This window comes from Pongo pygmaeus, chromosome 6 (assembly GCF_028885625.2).
Source record: "Pongo pygmaeus isolate AG05252 chromosome 6, NHGRI_mPonPyg2-v2.0_pri, whole genome shotgun sequence".
Lineage (NCBI taxonomy): Eukaryota > Metazoa > Chordata > Mammalia > Primates > Hominidae > Pongo > Pongo pygmaeus.
In genome coordinates, this window is record NC_072379.2 from 51364410 (window position 1) to 51391213 (window position 26804).

Genomic DNA, 26804 nt, shown 5'->3' on the forward strand with positions numbered 1-26804 from the left:
TAAAAACATTTATGTTTTACCCAATAATTTTTCTTCTGGAAATTTATGCTAAGGAAATATTCAGAGATGCTTACAAAGTTTTATGCATGAGTGTCCATGTTATTTGTAATCGTGAAAAATGAAAATAACTCAAAAGTTTAGCAATGGTCATCTCAAGTATTGTATACACAGCATATATAGGTGAATAGAAGGTCATCCTATTCATTTATTCATGAGAGGTACAATCTCCAGGGATCTGTAAAATCTATTTTGTCTTAATCAAAGAACAAATTTTTGACATATCTTGAATAGGATGACTATAAATTATGACTTTTAAATTTTTGTAATTTTTGTACTATTATCTGATATTTTTATTTTTATGTATGTTCCTAAGTAGTTTAGAGAGTCAGATTTTAAAAATCTAAGATCAAACAAATGAAGCTTATTTTTATGTATTCATAGTATAAAAGACCTTCAGTAAATAGATGATATTTTTGTTTTATTCTAGAAAACAGCTCCTTGAACACAGTGAGGTAAAGCTTTCATTTTAATCTCTGGTAGACTTGTGTGTTAAATTCCAGTTTGAGGATAATTGACAAAGGTATAACCTTGCTGCTGATGCACCATCAGTAGTGAGTTGTTCAGCATTGGTGATAAATTTCTGCTGATCCTTCTCACTCTTTCATCTGCTCTTACTTTTGAATAGTAATAAGGATTTAAAAGCTAGAAGGCTGATTTATGACTATAGTACGGAATTAAATTAAATTGCATTCATTTAACAATAACAAGCATTTGATTTCTAGCCTGCTGAGCTAGTCAGCTACAGTCCATTAGGGCAGACACCCTTGGCCCTGTGACTGGTGGCCATCTGCCACCACGTAGATTTGCTGGTCAGTCAGCGACAAGCTCAGAAGCGTTGAAGGATACAAAAGATACTAAAGTCATGTTCCTGCCCTTCAGTATGTGTAATTTTACAAAGGAGACAAATAAGACAACATTTTATATGGTGTAAAATTATTTTATGGCATAAAAAGTAAAAGATCAGTGTGGGCTGGAAATATTTCCTATTTGATAGAACTTTAAGTGGGTCTTGAGGTAAAGGTCAAATTTACAGGAGTGGGTAACTGAATTTGAACTTAATAGAGATAGTTTATGACACATGTTGAGTATCCCTTATCCAAAATGCTTAGGACTAGAGGCGTTACAGATTTCAGATTTTATTGAATTTTGGAATATTTACAATGTAGTTACTAGTTGAGCATCCCTAACCTGAAAATCCAAAATCCAAAATGCTTCAATGAGCATTTGTTTTAGCATAAGTTTTGAACATCATATTGGTACTCAAAAGTTTCAGATTTTGGAGCATTGTAGATTTCAGATTTTTGGATCAGGGATGCATTAGTAACTTTGTCACTTTACAATGAGGCCCACTGTGTTGGTCCTCCGCTTCCTCACACCACCTCCTGCTCTCCCTGGCTCCTCTGCCTGCTCCATTTTCTTGCCAACTGCACTTGTTGCCTTACAGCAGACTATGCAATGGATTTATTTATTTGCTATGTCTGTGTGTTGTCTGTCTTTCGTTACTAAATGTAGTTAAATGTAATACAAGGACAGAAATTGCTCACTGTTGTATCCGAAGCACCCAGAAAAGTACCTGGAACATAGTAGACATTCGATAAATTATTGTTGAATGAATACTGATAGGCTTATTACTAAGTTAGAAGATCCTTGTCTTAATGAATAATATAGTTTTAATATACTTCATTAATTTAAAAACATGAAAAGTAAAAATGTGATTTTGTCTTATTTGTGTTTTTATAGCTGGCTTTTCACACATTGCAGTTGTTAGCATTTACTGCCCTTGCCATTTTAATTATGAGGCTAAAGATGTTTTTGACACCACACATGTGTGTTATGGCTTCCTTGGTATGCTCTCGACAGGTAAGGGATTCATTCTTGTATAACAATACTATAAAAACTATAGCAGCTATACTTAGTAGTTACCGTGGCTTTGCTGACTAATTCAAAATATAAACACACTAAGTGTTTTTAACTTAACTAAGTTAAATGATTTAAAATATTACTTCATGATTCACTATAAGCAAGAAAAGCAATTTCAAGTGGCTTTGAAAAGTATTTCTGGATTTTAATTGATATTTCTATAACAAGTGATTGGGCAAACATTTCCCCTCTGTTAATATCCTGTCCATGAACATAACCTTTTGGAGTTCAGGTTTGTGTAAGAGTGCCTGGCACAGTGGCTCACACCTGTAATCCTAGCACTTTGGGAGGCCGAGATGGGCAGATCACTTGAGGCCAGGAGTTCGAGACCAGCCCGGCCAACATGGTGAAACTCCATCTCTACTAAAAATACAAAAATTAGCCGGGTGTGGTGGTGAGTGCCTATAATTCCAGCTACTTGGGAGGCTGAGGCAGGAGAATCGCTTGAACCTGGGAGGCAGAGGCTGCAGTCAGCCAAGATTGCACCACAGCACTCTAACCTGGGTGACAGAGAGACTCTGTCTCAAAAAAAGAAAAAAAGAAAAAAAGAAAAAAAAAAGTTTCTTGGTGGCCGGGCACAGTGGCTCGCACCTGAAATCCCAGCACTTTGGAAGGCTGAGGTGGGCAGATCACTTGCGGTCAGGAGTTCAAGACCAACCTGGCCAACACGGTGAAACCCTGTCTCTACTAAAATACAAAAATTAGCCGGGCATGGTGGTGTGTGCCTGTAATCCCAGCTACTCAGGAGGCTGAGGCAGGAATACTGCTTGAACCCGGGAAGTGGAGGTCGAAGTTAGCTGAGGTTGCACCACTGCATTACAGCCTGGGAGACAGAGTGAGACTCTGTCTGAAAAAAAAAAAAAAAAGTTTCCTGGTTCACCAAAAGTACCCTGAAATACTCATCCAATACCAAAGTAGATGCAGAGTAATTGCTCTAATATGGTCCTGTTTGGCTCGAAGAATCTGTAAGACATTCTGGGGTTCTATCACTGTTATCTAACATACAAAAGAACTAGATAAATTGCTAGAATATTGGGCCTAAGGTACTTCTACAAACACCTTACTTAGTTTTGATTATGAGTGTATAGCCTTAAAATATCATAATGCCTGTTTTACTGAGAAGAATCTATATATGTCATGCTAATAGGGCTTCCCTGTCTACTAACCATGTCCACAAAAGGCAGCCAAGGATGAAAGGATTTAGTTCTAAGATGTTTCACAGTTGTGATTTGTTTGTTTTTAATCCTTAGTAGTAAATTAGTACTAGAAAGATCAGGTATATCTTCCTTAATTCTTCCCAGGGGAGAGAAAGTTCCATTTTCACCTGGGCCCTGTAATGCCAACATATTCGTTGCTTTAGAAACAATCGGAGATTATAATTCTGTATACATGTGTGCTGATATCAAAAGGTAATTCACATTGGTTTGAGTAACAAGGTGAGAATTTATTGTTGACCCCACAGTACTCTTCATATAAGAACTAGAAATAAATGGTTTCTTTCGTTTCAGCTCTTTGGCTGGCTTTTTCGCAGAGCTCGTTTTGAGAATGTTATCTTTGGCATTCTAACAGTGATGTCAATACAAGGTTATGCAAACCTCCGTAATCAATGGAGCATAATAGGAGAATTTAATAATTTGCCTCAGGAAGAACTTTTACAGTGGATCAAATACAATACCACATCAGGTGTGTAGGTATTTGGTTATATGCTAGTTTTATACAAACATACTCACAGACACATTTGTGTATACTATATATAATTATTGTCATTTCTGATATATGTGTGTATGTGTGTATGACAGATTTACAAATAGGCATTCATACTCTCACAGACTTTGAGCAGACTATTGCAATATCAATTAAACCCTTCCAAAAGGCAATTTTGCACCCCCTTTAAGTCCCTCCCAGATAATTATCAAAGAATTTAAATTAGCACCAGGAAATTAATGATTTTTCACAAGTTATGTCCTTTTACTCTCAGAGAGCATTATAGCATTTTAACCATAACAATGACAAATCAGAGAAGTAAACCTTTAAAAATGAAATTTCACACCTTGTGCCAGGCTACAGCAGAAGATACTTTTGATGGTGGGGAGTTAACTGGCACCGCTTCTGTCACTGCAATCAGTGCTGTCTCATCTAATTCTGTAAAACAGGTCATCGGCAGAAGAGTTAAAATCTTGGATATTCTATTTTCTTCACTAAATCATCTCACAGAGATAGTATACATCCTACTTTTAAATACTCCAAAATTTTCTTTTTAGCTTACCTTCTTTTCTTCCTGTCTTTATTCAGAACTACCTCAAGCAGATAGATATTTTAAATATCTTTCCAGAGAATAAGTCTATAACATTTTCTGTAACTAAATTTGTAAATCAAAGATTATTTTTGATATTTAGAAACTTAATCTGGCACAAGTTCTTCACTATGATTTATTTAAATTTTCTTATGACTCCTGAGCTTGTTTCCTTTTATTTCTTATTTGATAGCCACTTTTTTGCTAATTAACCTTCATTAAGGTAAATCTTTATAAGCTTTAAGTAAGATATTTGGTCTATAGCTTTCAAAGGGTGTAGGTGACAGTGCCTCATTAAACTGCCAAGCCAGTTTAATTAGAATTTTAAAAGTAATCCCCAACTGACTTTTTCCACATAAGAGCTCAAGGTAATCACTCCCTTTCTTTACTCTCCCTTGCCTCTCCCCAGTTATAGCTATTTTTTCCCAAGCTTTTAAAGATATCTACCCTTTTAATCTTTTCTTGTGTCTTTCTTTGTTCCAGTGTTTGTATTGGGTTCCTGACAGAGAGCCTACATTTGGCAACTTATCCTTCTAAGATAACTGCCACAAACCCGTGTCTCACTTTTAGATGCCCCTTCTTTGATCTTTTTTTCAATCTGTCTTATTCTCCTTTTAATTACTCTTATTATGAGTTATCTCATGGTTACCAAATATTAAAAGCTGTATGAAGTTTTGTAGTATTAGTGGAACTAGTGCTTATATTGAGGTCTGCCATATACAGCTGTATAGTTTGTGCACTGTACAAAGGTGACCAATTGAGAGGATAAGTGAAAGCTTAAATCCAGCTTGTGGTCCACTCATCAAGCCATGTATAATGGGTCTCTGTCAAGTCAGGGGAATACCCTTTTCTAATCTGTGTAGTAGGCTAAATGGAGACTTCCATACAGTGATAGGAAAATATCTGATTTTTCCTTGTTATGCTCATTTACTTTACAGCCAAAAAGACAGAAGGTGGAGTGGGAGGGTATTTCTTCCTCTCTGTCTGCCATAGATGACAACTCAGTGGGTCCAGCTCTTGCTGGACAGGTGTGCCTAGTTTTTTTGGAAGACCCTGGCCCTGGGCTTTCAATTCTCCTTGTTCAGCATTTCCCAACCTTAGCACAGTTGACATTGAGGCTGTCCTATGTATTACAAGAAATCCTTGGCCTCTATCTACAAGATGCCAACAGCATCTCCTCCCTCCTCCCCATAGCATGACATCCAAAAATGTCTCCAGAAGTTGATAGTGCTCCCTAGGGAGCAAAATCATGCCTGCTTGAGAACCACTTCTCTAGCTTAACAGCTTGTCATCATTAATTATTGAGTCTCCAATAATAAATACACATTCTTTGACTGGCTTACATATTTTCAAATTTGAGGCATATAAAGAAATTTTCATTCAAAGTCGCATTTAGAATGCTTAGTTATATTGGAAAGTAAACCCTCAGGGTTCTTAAAGTTTTTAATTTATGTAGGTACACAGCAGTTGTATATATTTATGGGGTAGATGGGATATTTTGATACAGGTATACAATGTGTAATAATCACATCAGGGTAAATGGAGTATCCATCACCTGAAGCATTGATCCTTTGTGTTACAAACAATCCAGTTATACTCTCTCAGTTATTTTTAAATGTACAATAAAATTTTGTTGACTATAGTCACCCTTCTGTGTTACCAAACACTACATCTTATTCATTCTATTTTGTTTGTGCACATTAACCATCCTCACTTCCCCTCCACCTCCTCAGTATCCTTCCCAGCCTCTGGTAACCATCATTCTATTCTTGATCTCCAGGAATTCAACTCTTTTAATTTTTAGCTTCCACAAATAAGTAAGAACCTGCAAAGTTTGTCTTTCTGTACCTGGCTTATTTCAATTAATGTAATGACCTCCAATTCCATCCATGTTATGGATAGGATCTCATTCTTTTTTTATGACAGGATCTCATTCATTTTTATGACTGAATAGCACTGCATTGTGTCTATGTACCACATTTTCTTTATCCATTCACCTGTTGATGGACGCTTAGGTTGCTTCCAAATCTAGGCTGTTGTGAGAAGTGCTGCAATAAACACGGGAGTGCAGATACCTCTTCTAAATATTTATTTCCTTTCTTTGGGGTATATATCTAAGAGTAGGATTGTGGGATCATTTGGTAACTCTATTTTTAGTTTTTTGAGGAACCTCCAAACTCTTCTACATAGTGGTTGTACTAATTTACATTTTCACCAAAAGTGTATGAGAGTTTCCTTTTAGCCACATCTTTTCCTGTCTTTTGGATAACAGCCATTTGTTATTGCCTGTCTTTTGAGTCATAGCCATTTTAACTGGAGTGAGATGCTATTTCACTGTAGCTTTGATTTGCACTTCTCTGATGATCAGTGATGTTGAGCACCTTTTCATGTACCTGTTTTGCCACTTGTATGTTTTCTTTTGAGAAATGTCTATTCAGATCTTTTGCCCATTTTTAAAGTAGATTTTTAGATTTTCTTTTCCTACAGAGTTGTTTGAGCTCCTTATATATTCCGGTTATTAATTCCTTGTCAGATTGGTAGTTTGCAAATATTTTCGCTTATTCTTTGGGCTGTCTCTTCACTTTGCTGATTGTTTCCTTTGCTGTGCAGAAGCTTTTACACTTGATGTGATCCCATTTGTTCATTTTTGCTTTGGTTGCCTGTGCTTCCCAGGTATTTACTCAAGAAATCTTTGTCCAAACCAATGTCCTGGAGAGTTTCCCCAAAGTTTTCCTGTAGTAATTTCAGAGTTTGAGGTCTTAGATTTAAGGCTTTCATCCATTTGAATTTGAGTTTTGTATATGGCAAGAGATAGGGGTATAGATTCATTCTTCTGCATATGGATATTCAGTTTTCCCAGCACCATTTATTAAAGAGATTGCCCTTTCCCCAATGTATGTTTTTGGGACTGCTGTAAAAAATGAGTTTACTGTAGATGTATGGATTTCTTTCTGGGTTCTCCATTCTGTTCCACTGCTCTGTGTGTCTGTTTTTATGGTAGTACCGTGATGTTTTGGGTACTATACTTCTGTAGTATAATTTGAAGTCAGGTATTGTGATTCCTTCAGTTTTGTTCTTCTTGCTCAGGGTAGCTTTGGCTATTCTAGGTCTTTTGTGTTTTCAAATAAATAAGGATCATTTTTTCTATCTGTGAGGAATATCATTAGTAGTTTGATGGGGATTGCATTGAATCTGTAGATTGCTTTGAATAGTATGGACATTTTAACAATATTGATTCTTCCAGTGCTTGAACATGGAATAGCTTTCCATTTTTTGTGTCTTCTTCAATTTCTTTCTCCAGTTTTGTATAGCTTTCATTCTAGAGATCTTTCATTTCTTTGGTTAATTTCTAGGTATTTAATTTTATGTGTGGCTACTGTAAATGGAATTACTTTTTAAAATTTCTTTTTCAGATTGTTCTCTGTTGGCATATAGAAACATTAATTGATTTTTGTATGATTTTGTATCCTACAACATTACTGAATTTATCAGTTCTAATAGTTTTTTTTTGGTGGAGACTTTAGGTTTTTCTAAATATAAGATCATATCATCTGCAAACAATGATAATTTGACCTCTTCCTTTCAAATTTGGATGCCCTTTATTTCTTTCTCTTGTCTGATTGCTCTAGTTAGGATTTCCAGTACTATGTTGAATAATGTGGTAAAAAGTGAGCATCCTTGTCATGTCCCAGATCTTAGAAGAAAGGCTTTCAGTGTTTCCTCACTCAGTATGATACTAGCTGTGCATTTGCTGTATATAGCTTCTTTATGTTGATTAATGTTCCTTCTATACCCAGTTTATTTGAAGGTTTTTTATCATGAAGGTATGTTGAATTTTACCAAATGATTTTTCTGCATCTATGGAGATGAGATGATCATATGATTTTTCCCTTTCATTGTGTTGATATGACGTATCACATTGATTTGCTACGTTGAACCATCTTTGTGTCTCTGAGATAAATCCTATTTGGTCATGATGAATAATCTTTTTAATGTGTTATTGAATTCAGTTTGCTACTATTTTGTTGAGGATTTTTGCATTAACATTAATCAGAGATTTTGGCCCGTAGTTTTCTTTTTTTGATGGGTCTTTGTATGGTTTTGGTATTGAAGTGATATTGTTCGCATACAATGGGTTTGGAAGTACTCCCTCCTCCTCTATTTCCTGGAATCATTAGAGTAGGATTGATATTAGTTCTTCTTTAAATGTTTGATAAAATTCAGCAGTGAAGCCTTCAGGTCCTGGGCTTTTCTTTGCTGAGAGACTTTTCATTAGAGATTTGATCTCATTACCTGTGATTGGTCTGTTCAGGTTTTGGATTTCTATATAGTTCAATCTTGGTAGGTTTTATGTATCTAGGGATTTATCCATTTCTAGGTTTTCCAATTTATCGGCATACAGTTGCTCATGGTAGTCTCTAATGATCCTTTAATTTCTGCAATATTGGTTATAATGTCTCCTTTTATTATCTCTGATTTTATTTATTTGGGCCTTCTGTCTTTTTTTCTTAGTCTGGCTAAAGGTTTGTTAATTTTATCTTTTCAGAAAACCAGTTGATCTTTTATACTCTTTTCTTCATTGCAATTTCATTTATTTCTGCTCTGATCTTTATTATTTCATTTCTCTTACTAACTTTGGGTTTTGTTTGCCCTTTTCCAGTTTTTTTTTTTTTTTTAAGTTTTTTAAGATGCATCATTAGGTTGTTAATTTGAGGTTTTTCTTCTTTTTTCATGTGGGCACTTATAGTTATAGACTTCCCTCTTAATACTGCTTTCGCTGTATCCCGTAGGTTTGGATATGTTGTGTTTTCATTATCATTTGTTTCAAGAACATTTTCAATTTCCTTCTTAATTTCTTTATTAACCCACTGGTCATTCAAGAGCATATTCTTTAATTTCTATGTTTGTAGAGTTTCCAAAATTCCTTTTGCTACTGATTTCTAGTTTTTTTTCCATTGTGGTCAGAGAAGACACAGTATATTGTTTCAATTTTTAAAAAATGTTTTAAGGCTTATTTTGTGGCCTATCCTTGTTTTGTGGTCTATCCTTGAGGAATGATCCATGTGCTGAGGAGAAGGATGTGTATTCTGTAGATGTTGGATGAAATGTTCTGTAAGTATCTATTAGGTCCTTTTGATCTATAGTGCAGATTAAGTTCAGTGTTTCTTTGTTGATTTTCTGTCTAGATGACCTGTCCACTGCTGAAGGTGTGGTGTTGAAGTCTCAGGCTATTATTGTATTGGGATCTGTCTCTCTCTTTTGCTCTGATAATATTTGCTTTATATATCTGGGTGTTCCAGTATTTGGTGTATATATATTTACAATTGTTATATACTCTTGCTGAATGAACCCCTTTATCATTATATAATGACCTTCTTTGTCTCTTTTTATAGTTTTTGTCTTGTAATCTATTGTGTCTGATATAAGTATGGCTATTCCTGCTCTTTTGTGGTTTCCATCGGCATGGAATATAATTTTCCATCACTTTGTTTTCAGTCTATATTTGCCTTTATAAGTAAAATGTGTTTCTTGTAGGTAACAGATTCTTAGTGTTTTGTTTTATTATTCAGCTACTCTTTGTCTTTTGATTGGAGAGTTCAGCCCATTTACATTCAGTGTTATTATTGTTAAGGACTTGCCCCTGCCATTTCGTTATTTGTTTTCTCATTGTTTTGTGGTCTTCTCTTTCTTCCTCTTTTCCTTTCATTGAAGGTGATTTTCTCTGGTGGTGTGTTTTAATTTATTGCTTTTTATTTTTTGTACATCCATTGTATGTTTTTAAACTTGAAGTTACCATGAGGCTTGCAAATAATATCTTATAACCCATTATTTTAAACTGATGACAACACTGATTGCATAAACAAGCCAAAAGAAAGCTAATAAAAATTCTAAACTTTAACTTCATCTCCCCACTTTTTACCTTTTTCTTGTTTCTATCTATATCTTACTGTACTCTCTGTCTCTTGAAAAGTTGTTGTAGTTATTTTTTATTGGTTCATCTTTTTCTCTTTCTGCTTATCATATAAGTAGTTTATACCATAATGACACTGCTGTAATATTCTGTGTTTCTCTGTGTACTTACTATTACCAGTGAGTTTTGTACCTTCCAATTATTTCTTCCTCATTAATGTCCTTTTCTTTCAGATTGAAGAACTCCCTTTAGCATTTCTTATAGGATAGGTCTGGTGTTAATGAAATTTCACAGCTTTTGTTTGACTGAGAAGTCTTCTCCTTTAGGTTTGAAGGACATTTTCTCTGGATACACTACTCTTGGGTAAAAGGTTTTTTCCTTCACTTTAAATATGTCATGGCATGCTCTCCTGGCCTGTAAGGTTTCCACTGAAAAGTCTGCTGCCAGATCTATTAGAGCTCCATTGTATGTTATTTGTTTCTTTTCTCTTGCTGCTTTTAGGATCCTTTCTTTATCCTTGACCTTTGGGAGTTTGATATTAAATGACTTGAGTTAGTCTTTGGGTTAAATCTGCTTGGTGTTCTATAACCTTCTTGTGCTTGAATATTGATATTTTCTCTAGCTTTGAGAAATTCTCTGTTATACTTTTGAATAAACTTCCTACTGCTTTCTCTCTCTACCTCCTCTTTAAGGCCAATAACTCTTAGATTTTTCCCTTTAAAGGCTACTTCTAGATCTTGAAAATATGCTTCATTCTTTTTTATTCTTTTTTCACCTCCTCTGTGTATATTCAAGCAGCCTGTCTTTAAGCTCACTAATTCTTTCTTCTGCTTGATCATTTCTGCTGTTAAGAGACTGATACATTCTTCAGTATGTCAGCTGCATTTTTTCAGCTCCAGAATTTCTGCTTTTTAATTATTTCAATTTATTTGTTAACTTTATCAGATAAGATTACTAATTCCTTCTCTGTGTTATCTTGAATTTTGTTGACTTCCCTCAGCACAGCTATTTTGAATTCTCTGTCTGAAAGGCCGCATATCTCTGTCTCTCCAGGATTGGCCCCCTATTGCCTTATTTAGTTTGTTTGGTGAGGTCATGTTTTCCTGGATGGTTTTGATGCTTGTGGATGTTTGTCGGTGTCTGGGCATTGAAGAGTTAGGTATTTATTATAGTTTTTGCAGTCTGGGCTTGTTTGTACCCATCCTTCTTGGAAAGGCTTTCCAGGTATTCAAAGGGACTTTGGTGTTGTGATCTAAGTTTCTGGTTGCTGCAGCTGTATCTGCACTAGGAGGCACCCCATGCCCAGTAATGCTGAAGCTATTGCAGACTCTTAGAGGTACTACCTTGGTGGTCTTCGATAAAATCCAGAATTCTCAGGATTAGCAGGCAGAAGCTCTTGTTCTCTTCCCTTACTCTCTCCCATGTGGAGTCTCTCTCTCTCTCTTTCTCTGTGCTAAGCTGCCTGGAGCTGGGGGTGAGGTGATATAAGCACCTCTGTGGCCACCACTACTGGGAATGTGTTGGGTCAGACCTGCAGCTAGCACAGCACTGGGTCTTGCCCAAGGCTCATTGTAACCACTGCCTGGCTACCACCCATGTTTGCTCAAGGTGTAGAGCTCTACAGTCAGCAGGTGGCAAAGCAAACCAGGCTGGTAACCCTCCCTTCAGGGTGGCAAGATCCCCCAGGTCATAGTCAGGTCCAGAGACGCTGCTGCTGTCCAGGAGCCAGGGCCTGGAGTCAGACACCTTAGAAATCTACCTGATGCTCTATTCTACTGCAGCTGAGCTGGTGCTGAAACCACCAGACAAAGTCCTTCCCACCCTTCCTTCCCCTTTCCCCAGGCAGAGGGGTCTCTCCTCATTTCCACCACTACCACAGGCCCATGGGAGGTACTGCCTGGCTACCGTCAACATTCACTTAATGCCCAAGGGCCTTTCAGTCAGCTTGTGGTGAGTGCTACCAGGCCTGGAACTCACCCTTCAGGGCAGTGGGCTTTCTTCCAGCCCAGGGCAGGTCCAGAAATGCCACCCAAGAGCCAAGGCCTGGAATCGGGCACCACAAGAGCCTGCTTGGTGCTGCTCCCCACTGCGGCCAAGCTGGTACCTAAGCTGATTTTCGGTTCTTATGAAGGTGCTTTTTGTGTAGATGGTTATCAAATTTGGTGTTCCTGAGGGGAGGATGAACAGTGGAGGCTTCTACTTGGTCATCATGCTCCACCTCCTTTCCAACATAGATTTTTATAGTAGATTTGAATAGTATGTCTTGTCTTTATTATTGATTTTATTGTGCTGATTAAAAATGATAGTAACCTTCACAATTATATAATTGTTTTTTATACAAAAGTACCAGGAAGTAAGCATGTGGTCTTCTGGTATTTCAAGAGATGAAATGGAAGCCAGATAGATTTTGATGTATCTCTAGTTATGACCAAATTTAGACATGTTATTACTCCAAAAAGTACTACTAGCAGGTAATGAAATGATTTCATGGCATGTATAAATGGTGTCAAGTCAAATGGTAACTCTGAGAACTTAATTAAAGATGATCTGAGGGAAGAAAACAATGCTTTCCTTTTTTTATGGCACATCCACAGGACCACAGTTCACAAGCCACAAAAGTCATTTGAAAAAACGTCCCATGAGACTTGCCCTTCATAGCAGTCTCTCAGTTCCTGGCATTTCACATTATTGGAACAGATATGACATTTTACATTCTTTGTGTTTCATGTGTGTCTGTAGTCCTGCTGTTAGCATGGTGCTCTAGCACAGCAGGAAGCTTTAGTGAAGCAGCTAAGAGGGCAGGCTCTGGAACTTCCTAGCTGTGCAGTCTTGGGCAAGTCACTTAACTTGGCTGTGTCTCTTCATCATCTACAACAGCAGTCTGCAACCTTTTTGGCACCAGGGACTGGTTTCGTGGAAGACCATTTTTTTCCACAGAACTAGGGGGTGGGGGGGTGGTTTCTGGATGAAATTGTTCCACCTCAGACCATCAGGCATTAGATTCTAATGAGTGCACAACCCAGACCCCTCACATGCTCCGTTTGTAGATTCTACAAAGTAAGAACAGAGGACCTACCCCTTAGAATTGTGAAAATTAAGTTATTTCTTGTTAAAATATGGAGCACAATTTCTAGCACCAAGATAGCATTTAACAAAAGTCAGCTATTATTATAGTAGACAATGAATAACTAACTAGTGAGTCAATAAGAGAATGAGGTCCATGGTCATGTAAATAGGCATCATCCTTCTTAATTCGGGTTCACATATTAGAGGTAAGTTTAACTTCTGATTTTCTTTAAAACATTTCACTGAAGAATATAGCCTTTTTTTTTCAGATGCTGTCTTCGCAGGTGCCATGCCTACAATGGCAAGCGTCAAGCTGTCTACACTTCATCCCATTGTGAATCATCCACACTACGAAGATGCAGACTTGAGGTTGGCGGCCGATGAGTATTTCTTCAAGACTCACGTGGCGACTCCCAATTCTTAGGAATTGGGAAAATTTTTACACACACACACACACACACAGACACAAAAACTCATCCTCATTTTCATGCTGGAAGTTAAAAAAAAATGACAATAACCATCCAGAAATGACAATACATACCTGTTGCCTCTGGAGCAAGCAGACCTCTGAAAACTGAAAAATGCAAAAGCCAGTTTTTCCCAAAGTGACAAATGTGTCACATATTTATGATGTGTGTGTGTATTCCAGTAAAACTACTAGGTAGTTGGAAGAGTAGGTAGGATGGATTTTACTCACAGCCATGGTTTGCCAACCCCTGCTCTACACTGCAAGCCCCACTCTGATTTAAGAAATGATTTCTAGATCTTGCTGGTGGCCAATGACTAGCTTTTTGTGACAGGTAGAAAAAGTACATGAAAGTTGCTATTATACACTACGTGCTTTCATGAAAATTTAGAGTATTTTTGCTGGCTGATTATGAGAACTCTAGTTTCCATTGATGTCTAAAAGTTTTGCTTTCCTTAAATGGCTGGTTTAAAAAATTATTTTGGTTATTCTAATAGTTGTCAGGGTAATCGTTTTTAAAAGTGGATTTTTGGCCTATTGTTAGAGGCAAATGTTTAAATTATTTAAAAGTTTTAGGTCTGCTGTCTAGGAGCCAGGGCTTGGAGTCAGACACCTTAGAAATGTACCTGACGCTCTCTCTGTTCTACTGTGGTGAACTGGCATGGAAACCACTGTGGTGACTGAGCATCCCATATGCTTGAAATTCTAAGCAACATCCAATGCATAAGTGATAGTTTGTTAGGATTTTGTAAGAACTCCCACTACAGTCAAATCACCTATTGTACCATATTTTGGTGACCATCCCCATTTCTCAAGATTCTGTGAAGGTGCTTTTCCTACCTGTTCTGACACCCTGGATGCCCATTGTCTAAGTGTTCTACTTGATACACTCAATTTCAATTCATGTGTTTGTCAGAGCTTCTTTAGATGAAATTAAGCATTGAAAGATGTGTTTTCACTACATTCAGTCTCTGTCAGAATATATTCTCTGAAAACTGTGTGAATTATGAGAAGAAAATTGTATATCCTAAGCTGCTCTCTGCTACCCAGTACAACTTTAGACTATCTTATACAGTAATGAGCAGTATATGCAAAATTAAATTGCTGTAAGTTTTATAACATTCAAAATATAAGTAGGAATGTGGAAACTGCCATCCCCAAAATAATTGATGCTGTTTTGAGTCATGTATATCAGTGTTCCATCCAGTGAGTATTGAGATTTCAATTTGCTAGTAAGATTTTTTTAGTCTATTCTATTATCATTAATTTTAAAATCTTTTAAACTATTGTTTAAATTTAAAGGGCTCGGACAAAAATAGTTTATTCTACATATAGTCGAAAATCTGCCAAAGAAGTAAGGGATAAATTGTTGGAGTTACATGTGAATTATTATGTTTTAGAAGAGGCATGGTGTGTTGTGAGAACTAAGTGAGTATTAACCTTATGCTATCTGATATGGTATATTTTTAAGCAACAAATGTTTCACTTTATTACAGTAGTCCTGATTCTTTAAGAATTTTTATTTTAAATTTATTAAAATATTATCCTGGTACCTTAGTTTAAATTATTTCATCTAGAGAAGTAAAACTATACTATCAATGAAGTAGAATTTAATTCCAAACATTATAGTATATTTAATATCCTGATTTTTCAATTTAACATCTTCCACTTAGCTTTTTTCATAATTTTTGAAATATTTATGAAAATTTTTATTATATATCTGAAATATGGATTTGAATTTACAACAAAGTGAGATATTGGCATTCTGTATTATAGCTGAATTATATTGGATTTGTAAGACTTAAAAGAAAAGTGACAAAACCCAAAATGACATAAGGAAAACATTCCTAATTAAAATTTTTTAATTTCTGAATTTTGAATCTCTAAAAATCATAAAATTCTAAGATGTGTAATTGATCTTATGAGGCCTTTGTTTAGGCTCCTAAGCACAGATATTAGCTGCTGCACATGACAGGAATTTCAGGCACATTAATTGTCTCCTAGAACGACACATTGGCAATCAGAAGAACAAAACAGGTTCAACAGTCACTTCAAAATATCATTTACAATGTGCAAAGGTTTCAGAGATGCACTAAAATGAGAAAGTATGACCAATACTCTGAAAAAAATAAGTTAATAGAAACCGATTCAAGTAGGTCCAGATGTTGGATTTAGCAGCCAAAGACTGCAAAGCCACTATTACAAATACATTCAAAGGCTTAACAAAAATGTATTCAATGAATTAAAAGAAAACATGGTATCCATGAGTGAAGAGCTATGGAATCTCAGCAGAGAAATAGAAACACTCCAGCCCCCACGGAAATTCTAGAGCTGAAAAGTATAGTAAATGAAATGAAAATCATTTAAATGTACTCAACAATTCTGAGATGAAAACAGAACATTTGAACAGAAGATGCAGTGAATTTGAAGATAGATCAAGAGAGAATAGTTAATCAAAAGAACAGGAGCCAAAAAAGATTGAAAAATAACCAAAGCCACAGACCTACGTAACATTAAGTAGTTCAACACATGCATAATTTTAGTATTAGATGTAATGAAAAAAAGAACATGACAGAAAAAATATTGAAGAAATGTTGGCCAAAAATTTCTCAAGTTTGATAAAAGCTGCTAACTTAGACATCTGCTAAGCTCAACAAATCCAACTGGGTGAAGCCCAAAGAAAACCAAAGCAAGGCACATTGTAGTCAAAATGGTAAAATCAAAGATTAAGAGAAAATCTTGAAAATAAGAGAAAAAATGATATGCTATATAAACATCTGACTTCCCAACATAAATAGTGGAAATTATCAGACACTGGAATGATAATTCAAAGTGCTGAAGAAGAAAAATCAACAATTCTATATTTAATGAAACTATCTTTTTAAAATGGAGGCCAAAAATACATTTTTCAGATCAACAAAATCTAAGATAATTTGTTGGTAACAGATTTATACTTCAAGATGGACAAGAAGTTCTATCAGCTGATGAGAAATGATGCCAGATGGTAACTCAGATATACAAGAAATACTGAAATGTGCTGGAAATGGTAAATATGTGGATATTAATCACTATATGTTTTTCTTCTCTGAAAATCTTTAAAAGACATTATTTAAGGCAAAGGTGATACCATTATATTTTTTAGTTTATGACAGAAATTAAATATACATGACAATAGCACAAAAACTGAGTAAACCGTGGAAATGTACGATTTACTAGAAATAACCCAATTTAAATGGTAAGTAAATCATGTTATGTTAAAGATGCTTGTTGTCATCCCTATCAAAACCACTCAAAAAAATAAATAAAACAGTGGGGAAAAAAAGAGCATAATGGCAAGCCTAGACATGGATGAGCCTGGATACATTAAGTGAAATAAGTCAGCCACAGAAAGATGAATAGTGCGTGTTGTCACTCATGTGGAAGCTCAAAGAAGTAGCTCATAGAAGTAGAGAAGATTTTGTGGTAATTAGAGGCTGAGTGGGAAGGGTAGGGAGGAGAAGAAGATAAGGAGAGGTTGGTTAAGAGATACAAAACTACAGATAAATAGAAGGAATAAGTTATAGTGCTCTCTGGCACTGTAGAGTGAATATTAGTTAACGATAATTTATCGTTATATGTCAAGAAAGCCAGAACAGAGGATTTTGAATGTTCCCAGCACAAACAGATGGTAAACGTTTGCAGTGATGGATATCCTAATTACCCTGATTTTATCATTACACATTGTAATTATACATTGAAATATCACTCTATACTCCATAAATATGTACAAATATTACTTGTCAACTAAAACTAAAAGGGGGAAAAAACCTAAACATATAACTAACTTAAGACCCAGAAATTGTATTGGGCATTTTTTCGCAGAAAGGTGGAAAGTTGTGTTCACACAAAATTCTGTAGAAAAATGTCTGTAGCAGCTTTATTTGTAATAGCCTAAACCTGAAACAACCCAGATGTTTTTCGCAAGGTGAATGATTAAATAATAGTGACCTATTCATACCATGGAATACTGCTCAGCAATAGGATCAAACTATCGATACACTCAAGATCCTGGATGAATCTCCAGAGAATTGTTTGAATGAAGAAAAGACAATCCCCAAAGGTTACATACTGTATGATTCCATTTGTATAACTGTCTTCAAATGACAAAATTATAGATATGGATGATTTGTGGTTGTGAGGGGTTAGGGTGGGGTGGGAATGTGGGGGGAGTATAGTATGTTTGGCTATACAAGGGATCTCTGTAGTGACGGAAATGCTCTCTATCACCATTCTATCAATGTGAATTATCTGGCTGTGATATTATACAAATGTTCAAGATGTTACCATGGCGGAGGACACTGTCTAAAGACTGTACAAGAGCTACTTGTATTATCTCTCACTTAATGTGGATCTCCAAATGTCTTGAAATAAAGTTTTTTAAAAAAAACAAAAGAGCACAATAGCAAGCCTATATCAAACCATATCAGTAATTTCAAAGTGAAAGAGAACTAAATTCTTCCAAACAAAAGGTGGAGATTGGCAAACTGAATACAAGAGCAAAACCTATCTATGGACTGCCTGCAAGAGGTGCATTTTAAATACAGATATGTATATTGGCTGAAGGAAAAAGAATGGAAAAGATATCATGTGAGTAAACATTAGAAAAGCTGAAGTGAAAAATGTATAAATATCCGAGAAGATAGATGTTAAGACAAAGAATATTACTAGAAACGACTATGTTTTATAAGGCAAAATAGTTCAGTACAGGAGAAAGATACAATAATTTCAGTGCATATGAACTTAAAAGAGAATTTCAAAATATATGAAGCAAAAATTGACAGAACCCAAAAGGCAACAAACAAGATTAAAATTGAATTATAAAAATCACTCAATCCAAAATAAGGCAGAAGTGGAAAAGGGAGACGAAGATCAGATGGAACAAAGAGAAAACACCGAGATGACAGACTTAAATCTAACCACATCAATTATCACATTAAGTGTAAATGGACTTGTGCTGAATAATGAGCCCCCCACGATGGCCATGTCCTAATTCCCAGAAATTGGGAATTATGTTACTCACGTGGAAAAAGAAAATTTGCAAATGTGATTAAGTTAATGCTCATGAGATGTGGAGATTATCCTTATTATCCAGGTAGGACAAATGTAATCAAAGTCTTTATAAGGAGGAGGCAAAAGAGTAAGAGATCAAAAAGGTGATGTGATGGTAGAAGAAGTTGGAGTGATATAAGGCCACAAGCCAAGGAAGGAGGCCAGCTTCTAGGGCTGGAAAAGGCGAGGAAGTGGATTTTCTTTTAGAGCCTCCTGAAGGATTGGAGTCCTGCCAATACCGTGATTTTAGACTTATGAGCTCCAAAATTTGAAAGAGAATAAATATATGTTGCTTTAAGCAATTGTTTGTGGTAATTTGTTATAAAAGCAATAGGAAACGAATATAGCTCTAAATACCACAAATGAAAAGCAAGAATTGTCAGATTGCATAGCAAAGCAAGACCCTACTATAGGCTACTTTCAAGAAATTTACTTAAATATAAAGAAATGAAGAGGTTAAAAGTTAACAGATAGGAAAAGGACATGTGATGCTACTACTAGTCAGTGAAAGCTGGTGTGGCTGTAATAACGTCAAAGTACATTTGAATGCTAAGAATATTATCAAGGTTAAACAAGGATTTTTAAATGAAGAAGGGATCTATATTTCAAGAGGATGTAGCAACCCTGAACATTTATGCACTTACATAACAGAGCTTCAAATATATGAAGCACAACTGATAGAACTTTACGAAAAAATAGACAAATCTACAGTATAGTTAGAAATTTTAATAGCTTTCTCTAAACAATTTGTAGAACAAATAAAAAAAATTTGGCAAGAATATGGAAGACTTGAATGACGCCATCAACCAATATGACCTAATTGACATTTATAGTACACACCACTCTAGAACAGCAAAATAGACATTCAAGCACACACAGACTATTTATCAAAAAAGACCATTTTCTAGGCCACAAAGCAAGTATTGACACATTTAAAATACTTTAGATCATGTAAAGTACAATCTCTGACTACAATGAAATTAAATTAGAAATCAGTAACAGAATTCTATATGGAAATTCCCTCAAATGTTTAGAAACTAAACATTAATACACTTCCAGATAATCCATGGTCAAGAAGAAACAAAAGGAGGGTTAGTTTCAACGTATGTTGACCTAAGGGAAAATGAGAACACCATCCCACTATTTGTGGTATGCAGATACAGCAGTAGAGAGATTTGTTTTTATGTCGAATGCCTATAATAGAAAAAGAAGAAAGGGCTCGTATCAGTCACTCAGCTTCACCTTAAGGAACTAGAAAAAAAGAATACGTAAACTCCAAAGTAAGAAGAAAAGAAAGCATAAAGATTAGAATCAAAATCAGTGTGTGTTTCCTCCCAAAACAAGGAAAAGTCAGTAAAACCAAACACTGATTCTTGAGAAGATTAATAAAATTGATAAATTCCTACCCAAGCTAAAAGATTGAAGCAGAAATTACTAGTATCAGGAATAAGAAAGATTTTATCACTACAGGATCTGAAGAAACGAAAAGGATAATGAGGGAGTTTTAGGAACAACTTTATTCCACTAAGTAGGACAAAATAGATAAAATGGACAAGTTCCTTGAAAGATGCAAAATCAAAGTTCACTTAAGAAATAGAAAATCTTATATCTATTACCTTATTATGAATGACCTTATATCTATTAATAAAATTATATTTGTAGTAAAAAGAATTGTCACAAAGAAAACTTTAAGAGAGGTATCTTCACTGGAAATAGTTCCAATTCTACAAACTATTCCAGAAAATTCAAAAGGAGGGATTACTTCCCAACTGGTTCTGTAAGGTCAGCATTATCCTGATACTAACATGAGAGAAACATTACAATAAAAGGAAACAACAAATCAAAATTTATCATGAACACATATGTGAAATTTTTAAGTAAAATAGCAACAAATGAATCCAGCAATATATTAAAGAAAGACAATACATAATGTACAAGTGGAGTTTATCCCAGGAATGCAAAGTTGTCTCACTATTTGAAAACCAATCAAGTGAATTCACCATAGTAATAAACTGAAAAAGAAAGACTGCATCATAGTCTCAGTACATTCAGGAAAAAGTATTTGACACAATTCAGTATCCATAATTGATTAAAAACCCTCAGCAAACTAGGAGTAGAAGGTAACTTGCTACTAAGAATCCAAGAATATAAAATTTCTGGAAGAAAATATGGAAGAAAATTATTGTAACCTTGGATTAGGCTAAGATTTCTCAGATACAGTAACATAATCATGATCCACAAGAGAACACATTGATAAATAGGACTTCATTAAAACTGTTAACCTCTGCTTTTTTATAAACAGTGTTAGGAAGAATTAAAAGATAAACCACAGTCTGGGAGAAAATATTTTCAAAGCCTATGTCTGATAAAGGACTTTCTCTAGATGTATAAAAAAACTCTCAAAACCCAATAATAAGAAAACAACCCAATTAAAAATGGACAAAATAGGCCGGGCGCAGTGGTTGGCTCACGCCTGTAATCCCAGGATTTTGGGAGGCTGAGGCAGGTGGATCACCTGAGGTCAGGAGTTCGAGATCAGCCTGGCCAACGTGGCTAAACCCCATCTCTACTAAAAATACAAAAAGTTAGCCAGGCATGATGGTGGGTGCATATAATCCCAGCTACTCGGGAGGCTGAAGCAGGATATTTACTTGAACCCAGGAGATGGAGGTTGCAGTGAGCTGAGATTGTGCCGTTGCACTCCACTCAGCGACAGAGCAAGACTTTGTCTCAGAAAAAAAAAAAAAAAAGACAAAAGGACAGATGGCAAATAGTCACACAAAAAGATGCTTGATGTTACTAGTGATTTGTGAAATGCAAATGAAAATTACAGTGAGATGTAACTAAACACTTAATAAAATAGCTATAATTGAAAAAAAAACTGCCAAGTGTTGCTGACACTATGGAGGACTTAGAACTCTCATACACCAGTGGTGCAAAAGTAATATGGTACAACCACTCTGCAAGACAGTTTAGCAATTTTATAAAAAGTTAAACATACAACTACCATATTTATTAAAATAAAAGAAAGCATATATCCATCCCAGTAATTGTACACAAATGTTCATAGCACTTTATTTTCTGTATTAGCCCCAAACTGGAAACAATCCACTTATTTATCAGCAGATGAATGTATAAACACACTATTAGAATATCCAAACAATGTAAATACTACTCACTAATAAAAATGAACGAACTATTGATACAGAAATATGGATGGATCTCAAAATAATTCTACTGAGGACAAGAAGCCAGACAAAAAAGAAAGCATGCAATAATTAGGATTACAAAAGGGCAGAAGTAAACTTTTGGGAGAGATGGATATGTTCATGATTTTTATTGTGGCTGCTGTTTTACAGGTGTATACCTATGTTAATATATATCCAAGTGGATACTAAATATGTGCAGCTTATTGAGTAATTATTGAGCAATTATGCCTTAATACATCTGCTAAAAAAATCTGGCAGATTTTTACCCAGAATATACAAAGAACTCTCACACCTCAATAAGAAACAACACAAAATTTGGCAAAATATTTGAATAGAAATTTCACCAAAGAAGATATTTTGAATCATCCATAACCATACTATAATAATTAAAATTACAAAAACTGATACAACTTAAACTCTCATGCATTGTTGGTGGAAATGGAAAATGGTGCATCTACTCTGGAAAACAGTTTTGAACTTGCTTATAAAGATAAATCCACACTTAATCATACATAACCATGCAACCCAGCAATTCCACTCCTAGGTGTTTCCCTAAGAGAAATGATAACATATGTCCACAAAAAGCCTTGTCCATGAATGTTTATAGTGGCACTGTTCATGATCACCAAAAACTCAAAACATCTCAAATGTTCACTAACTTGCAAATGGATAAACAAATTGTGTTCTCTATATACAATGAAATATTATTTAGCAACAAAAAGGAAGGAACTACTGAACCACAACAGAAGTTGTAAGAACTACAGCTCAGATATGAATATCAAAAACATGCTATGGTAAAGAAGCCAAAAATGAAAAGACTACTTAATATATTTATATGAAATTCTAGAGAAAGCAAAACTATAGTGCAGAAAGCACAGTAGTTGCCTGAGGCCATGTTTGGGGAAGATGGTAGATTGCAAAAGGACACAGGGAACTTGTGGGGATGATGGAAATTTTCTATATTATGATTGTGGTAGTGCTTACACATCTATACACATTTGCCCATACCTGGAAAACTTTACACAGAAAATAGGTGAAATTTTATTGTGTATAACTTATACTTCAGTATAGATGTTTAAAAAATTAGAAATCAATTTTGTCTGACTCCTTCCCTTTAAAGACTGCCATGCAGGATTACTCTGTAGGGAGGAATAGTGTCTCATTTAGCCCAGTCATAGAGCCACCCAAAATGGGAAAGCATTGAAGAAAACAAATTGCCATAAGAGCCTCCTCTCCCTGCCTTGGATCATTTCATGCTAATCCAAGGCAGTTTATGCTAAAAAATGTGAAATTCATCAGGAATTCAATTAGGTTTTAATTTGTCTTATTTTACTACAAATGGGCCTTATGTTTAGATGGTGATGGCACTTGGAAAGTATATTTATGTTTGTTTCATCTTGAAAGTGAGCTTTTACATATATATTTATGAATGTATATTGAAGCTTTATTATTAGGATATGTCTTTCATTTGGTTAAATGAGATGTGAAAATGCAACATGCTTAATTTCATTCTATTTTTTAAATTTCTAAACATTGAAATTGTTTTTTGAAATGGCGCTTTAAAATATTTAACTTATTAAATAAATTTGTCTCTGAAAATCTAGATGTTGTGTTATGTATCTATTTTCTCTAGACAGGAATACATTTCTAATATGAATATATATGTCTATCTTTTTTCAGGCCTGGTTGCAGTATGCTTGAAATCTGGGATGTGGAAGACCCTTCCAATGCAGCTAATCCTCCTTTATGTAGCGTCCTGCTCGAAGATGCAAGGCCTTACTTCACCACAGTATTTCAGAATAGTGTGTACAGAGTACTGAAGGTTAACTGAGAAGGAAACTACCCATTACACTATGGCACAATGCCGTGTGTCAAAAACAATCACCCTTTGGCTTATTTACATTAATAAAAATCACAAACTTTAATAACAGACAGTTAAAAATAAGATAAAAATGGATTGAAAGTTTTTCTGATTACTAAAAGGTAAATTACTTTTCTGTTCATTGAATATCAGCCTTATTAAGCTTGTCATATAAATTATTAAATCATTCATGTCATACTACATAAACAAATGTTCATTTCAGAATTTTAAAGAGAAATGTATATAAAAGAACAATGAATTTTAATAAATCAAGGGTACTTAAGTCCTTTTTCATCCAACTAGCTGAATTGTTTCAGATTTTCTCTAGTACCAGAGTGTACCTGCTCAAACTCTTTGAACCACTTAGGGCAGAAGAATGCAAGCTCTGAAATGACATCCTTAAAATGCTGATACTGGTCACAACCTCTTTACCTCTGTGAGGAAATTGTAACAGTGTGTCTTTTAAGGTGTTTTTATTTTACCAGCCCTTAAGAAAGATCTCTAATACCTCTTAATACTTTTTTTTTTATAATTTCAAGTTGAAGTGTTTTTAAAAATACCTTGTTTTGTAATGTTTTGAATCTCTTGAGATGTATTTACCCCACTAGATACATATTTGCCACTGGTTAGTTCTCCATCTAAGCTCAAGAGGTTATTCATCTCTCTTTAGATTCCAGTGGTTTTTCTTTTAACATCCAGGTAAAATAGAAACTGCTATGGTATACAACCAAATTTTGCAGTTAAACATAATCAGAAAAGAAAATCCAGTTAAATTTATGAAGTGAGATTTTCAGATCCTAGATCTTGAATAAAGCAAAGGTCTTTTCATCTTGATGGCCCCAAAGCTTGTTGGTCATGGTCTTTATTTCTGGCTACTATCTTCTTAAATAATATATTTTTAAGCCCTCATTTATTTTTGGTTTTGGATGAGGAAAGTAATGTTTTCTAAGTCCTCTCCCCTAATAAAACCTACCCAACAATAGGGCTTTGAAAAGTGGTAGTTATCTTGAAGACACTCTTGCCAAATGCAAAGATAAAGATTCTTTTTGTCTGCTTTAAAAATATGAAATATGCCAGAACTATAGTATTTTAATGTGCATCTACTTTAAATGAGTCATCCTGGGGTTTTTATAATTCCCTTATATTCTTGCCCCTCTACACTTGAAATAACAAAATGCCTCAATTTTATAGATTAGTTCTTTTATAGTAGACAGGCAGCTATATGCAGCAAAACCAATAAACTTATTTTTCAACTTTCATAGTTGTAAAATATTTTATAACAGAATACAAAACAGCTAAGAAAACATGCCACATTTTATTTTAGCATTTTCAAATAATTTGTTTTTGGTGTAAGCACAGGATAAAAAAGGAAAGCATCAAAGAAAAGAGGCATAACACCTAACATTCATAAAAATTAACAAAGTATATTTTGGATGATGTTTTTACAGGAAATATTTTAAATAAGTTGGTAGAATTTTTAAAATGGTACTGTATTAGCTAATAAAATATTCAATACAAATATATGTTTGGATTTATGCATTAAAAAACTAATAAAATTATTTCCAACTTTTGTATTTGTAAATTATTTTGGTACAGGAGACAAAGCATCTAAGAAAGCAGGCCGCACATTTTACTTATTTTAGCATTTTCAAATAATCTGTTTCAGTGATGTGTGGGGCAAAAAAGGAAAAGATACATAACACCTAACATTCATAAAATTAAAGTAACACATTTCAGATGATGTTACAGTAGCAAAGACTTGTAACTAACCCAAATACCCATCAATGATAGACTGGATAAAGAAAATGTGTCACATACACACCATGGAATACTATGCAGCCATAAAAAAGGATGAGTTCATGTCCTTTGCAGGGACGTGGATGAAGCTGGAAGCCATCGTTCTCAGCAAACTAACATAAGAACAGAAAACCAAACACCATATGTTCTCACTCATAAGTGGGAGTTGAACAATGAGAACACATGGACACAGAAAGGGGAACATCACACACCAGGGCCTGTTGGTGGGGGGTGGGGGTGGGGGGCAAGGGGAGGGAGAGCATTAGGACAAATACCTAATGCATGCAGGACTTAAACCCTAAATGACGGGTCGATAGGTGCAGCAAACCACCATGGCACATGTATACCTATGTAACAAACCTGCATGTTCTGCACATGCATCCCAGAACTTAAGGTAAAATAAATTTTAAAAAGTCAGTAGAACTCAACAAAAAATGGATGAGCTGTACTAATAAAATGTTCCATACACATATGATGTTTTCATATATATTTATGTTATTTTCATGTACTATCTGTGTTAAGTAACTGTAAAGCCCTTGAAGATCCTGTTTTGTCTTTTCTCATCCTTCACAATGCATACATTTTGAAATTGAAATTGTTCTCATATAAAGGGAGAAATCATAGGTTGCTGGACTCACTAGCCATGTTTACACTGGCAGTGCTCTTTCTTAGCCATTTAAAAATGATTCTGTATAGTCTTACACAGAAGGCAACATACTATGATGGAAATAGTGTGAGCTATGCAATGAGATGTATCTAAGTTTGAATACTGCTTCTTCCATTAGTTAGGTACCTACCATGTATTCAAAAGATATTCATTAAACACTTACTGTATGTCAGGCACCATGCTATGGTTGGTCATGTTACTTAACTCCATGAGCTTTCTTCACCTGTAAAGCAGAACTCACAATACCTACTTGGCAGGGTCATTATGAGGATTAGTGAAACAAAGTTTTGAAGTACCTGGCACATGAAGGCACTCAACAAACACTAGTTTCTTTTGCACTACCCCCTACAGCTCACTAATAACCATTTCAGTAATATCAAGTTACAGAGTGAGGTTAGCTCATTTCAGAATTCCAAATAGTCTCACCTTTATTTGATGTCAACAAATAGGAGTACTGGGCTGCAGC

At 35.1% G+C, this 26804-nt stretch overlaps 1 protein-coding gene across 7 annotated transcripts in view; it reads left to right on the forward strand.

The window, feature by feature from the left end:
* Positions 1 to 25444, forward strand: part of DPY19L2 (dpy-19 like 2) — a 105980-nt gene extending 80536 nt beyond the window's left edge. For 3 of the 7 annotated variants that reach the window (XM_054496669.1, XM_054496673.1, XM_054496672.1), the window contains 6 exons: positions 488 to 512; positions 1801 to 1920; positions 3489 to 3663; positions 13520 to 13619; positions 15019 to 15144; positions 23694 to 25440. In XM_054496669.1, the coding sequence (XP_054352644.1) occupies positions 488 to 512; positions 1801 to 1920; positions 3489 to 3663; positions 13520 to 13619; positions 15019 to 15144; positions 23694 to 23844 (697 nt within the window). In that variant the 3' untranslated portion in view covers positions 23845 to 25440. Of the gene's footprint in view, positions 1 to 487; positions 513 to 1800; positions 1921 to 3488; positions 3664 to 13519; positions 13620 to 15018; positions 15145 to 23693 lie in introns of all 7 variants that reach the window. The other 4 variants (XM_054496671.1, XM_054496674.1, XM_054496670.1 and 1 more) reach the window with 3 other exon arrangements.
* The last annotated feature ends 1360 nt before the right edge of the window (positions 25445 to 26804 follow it).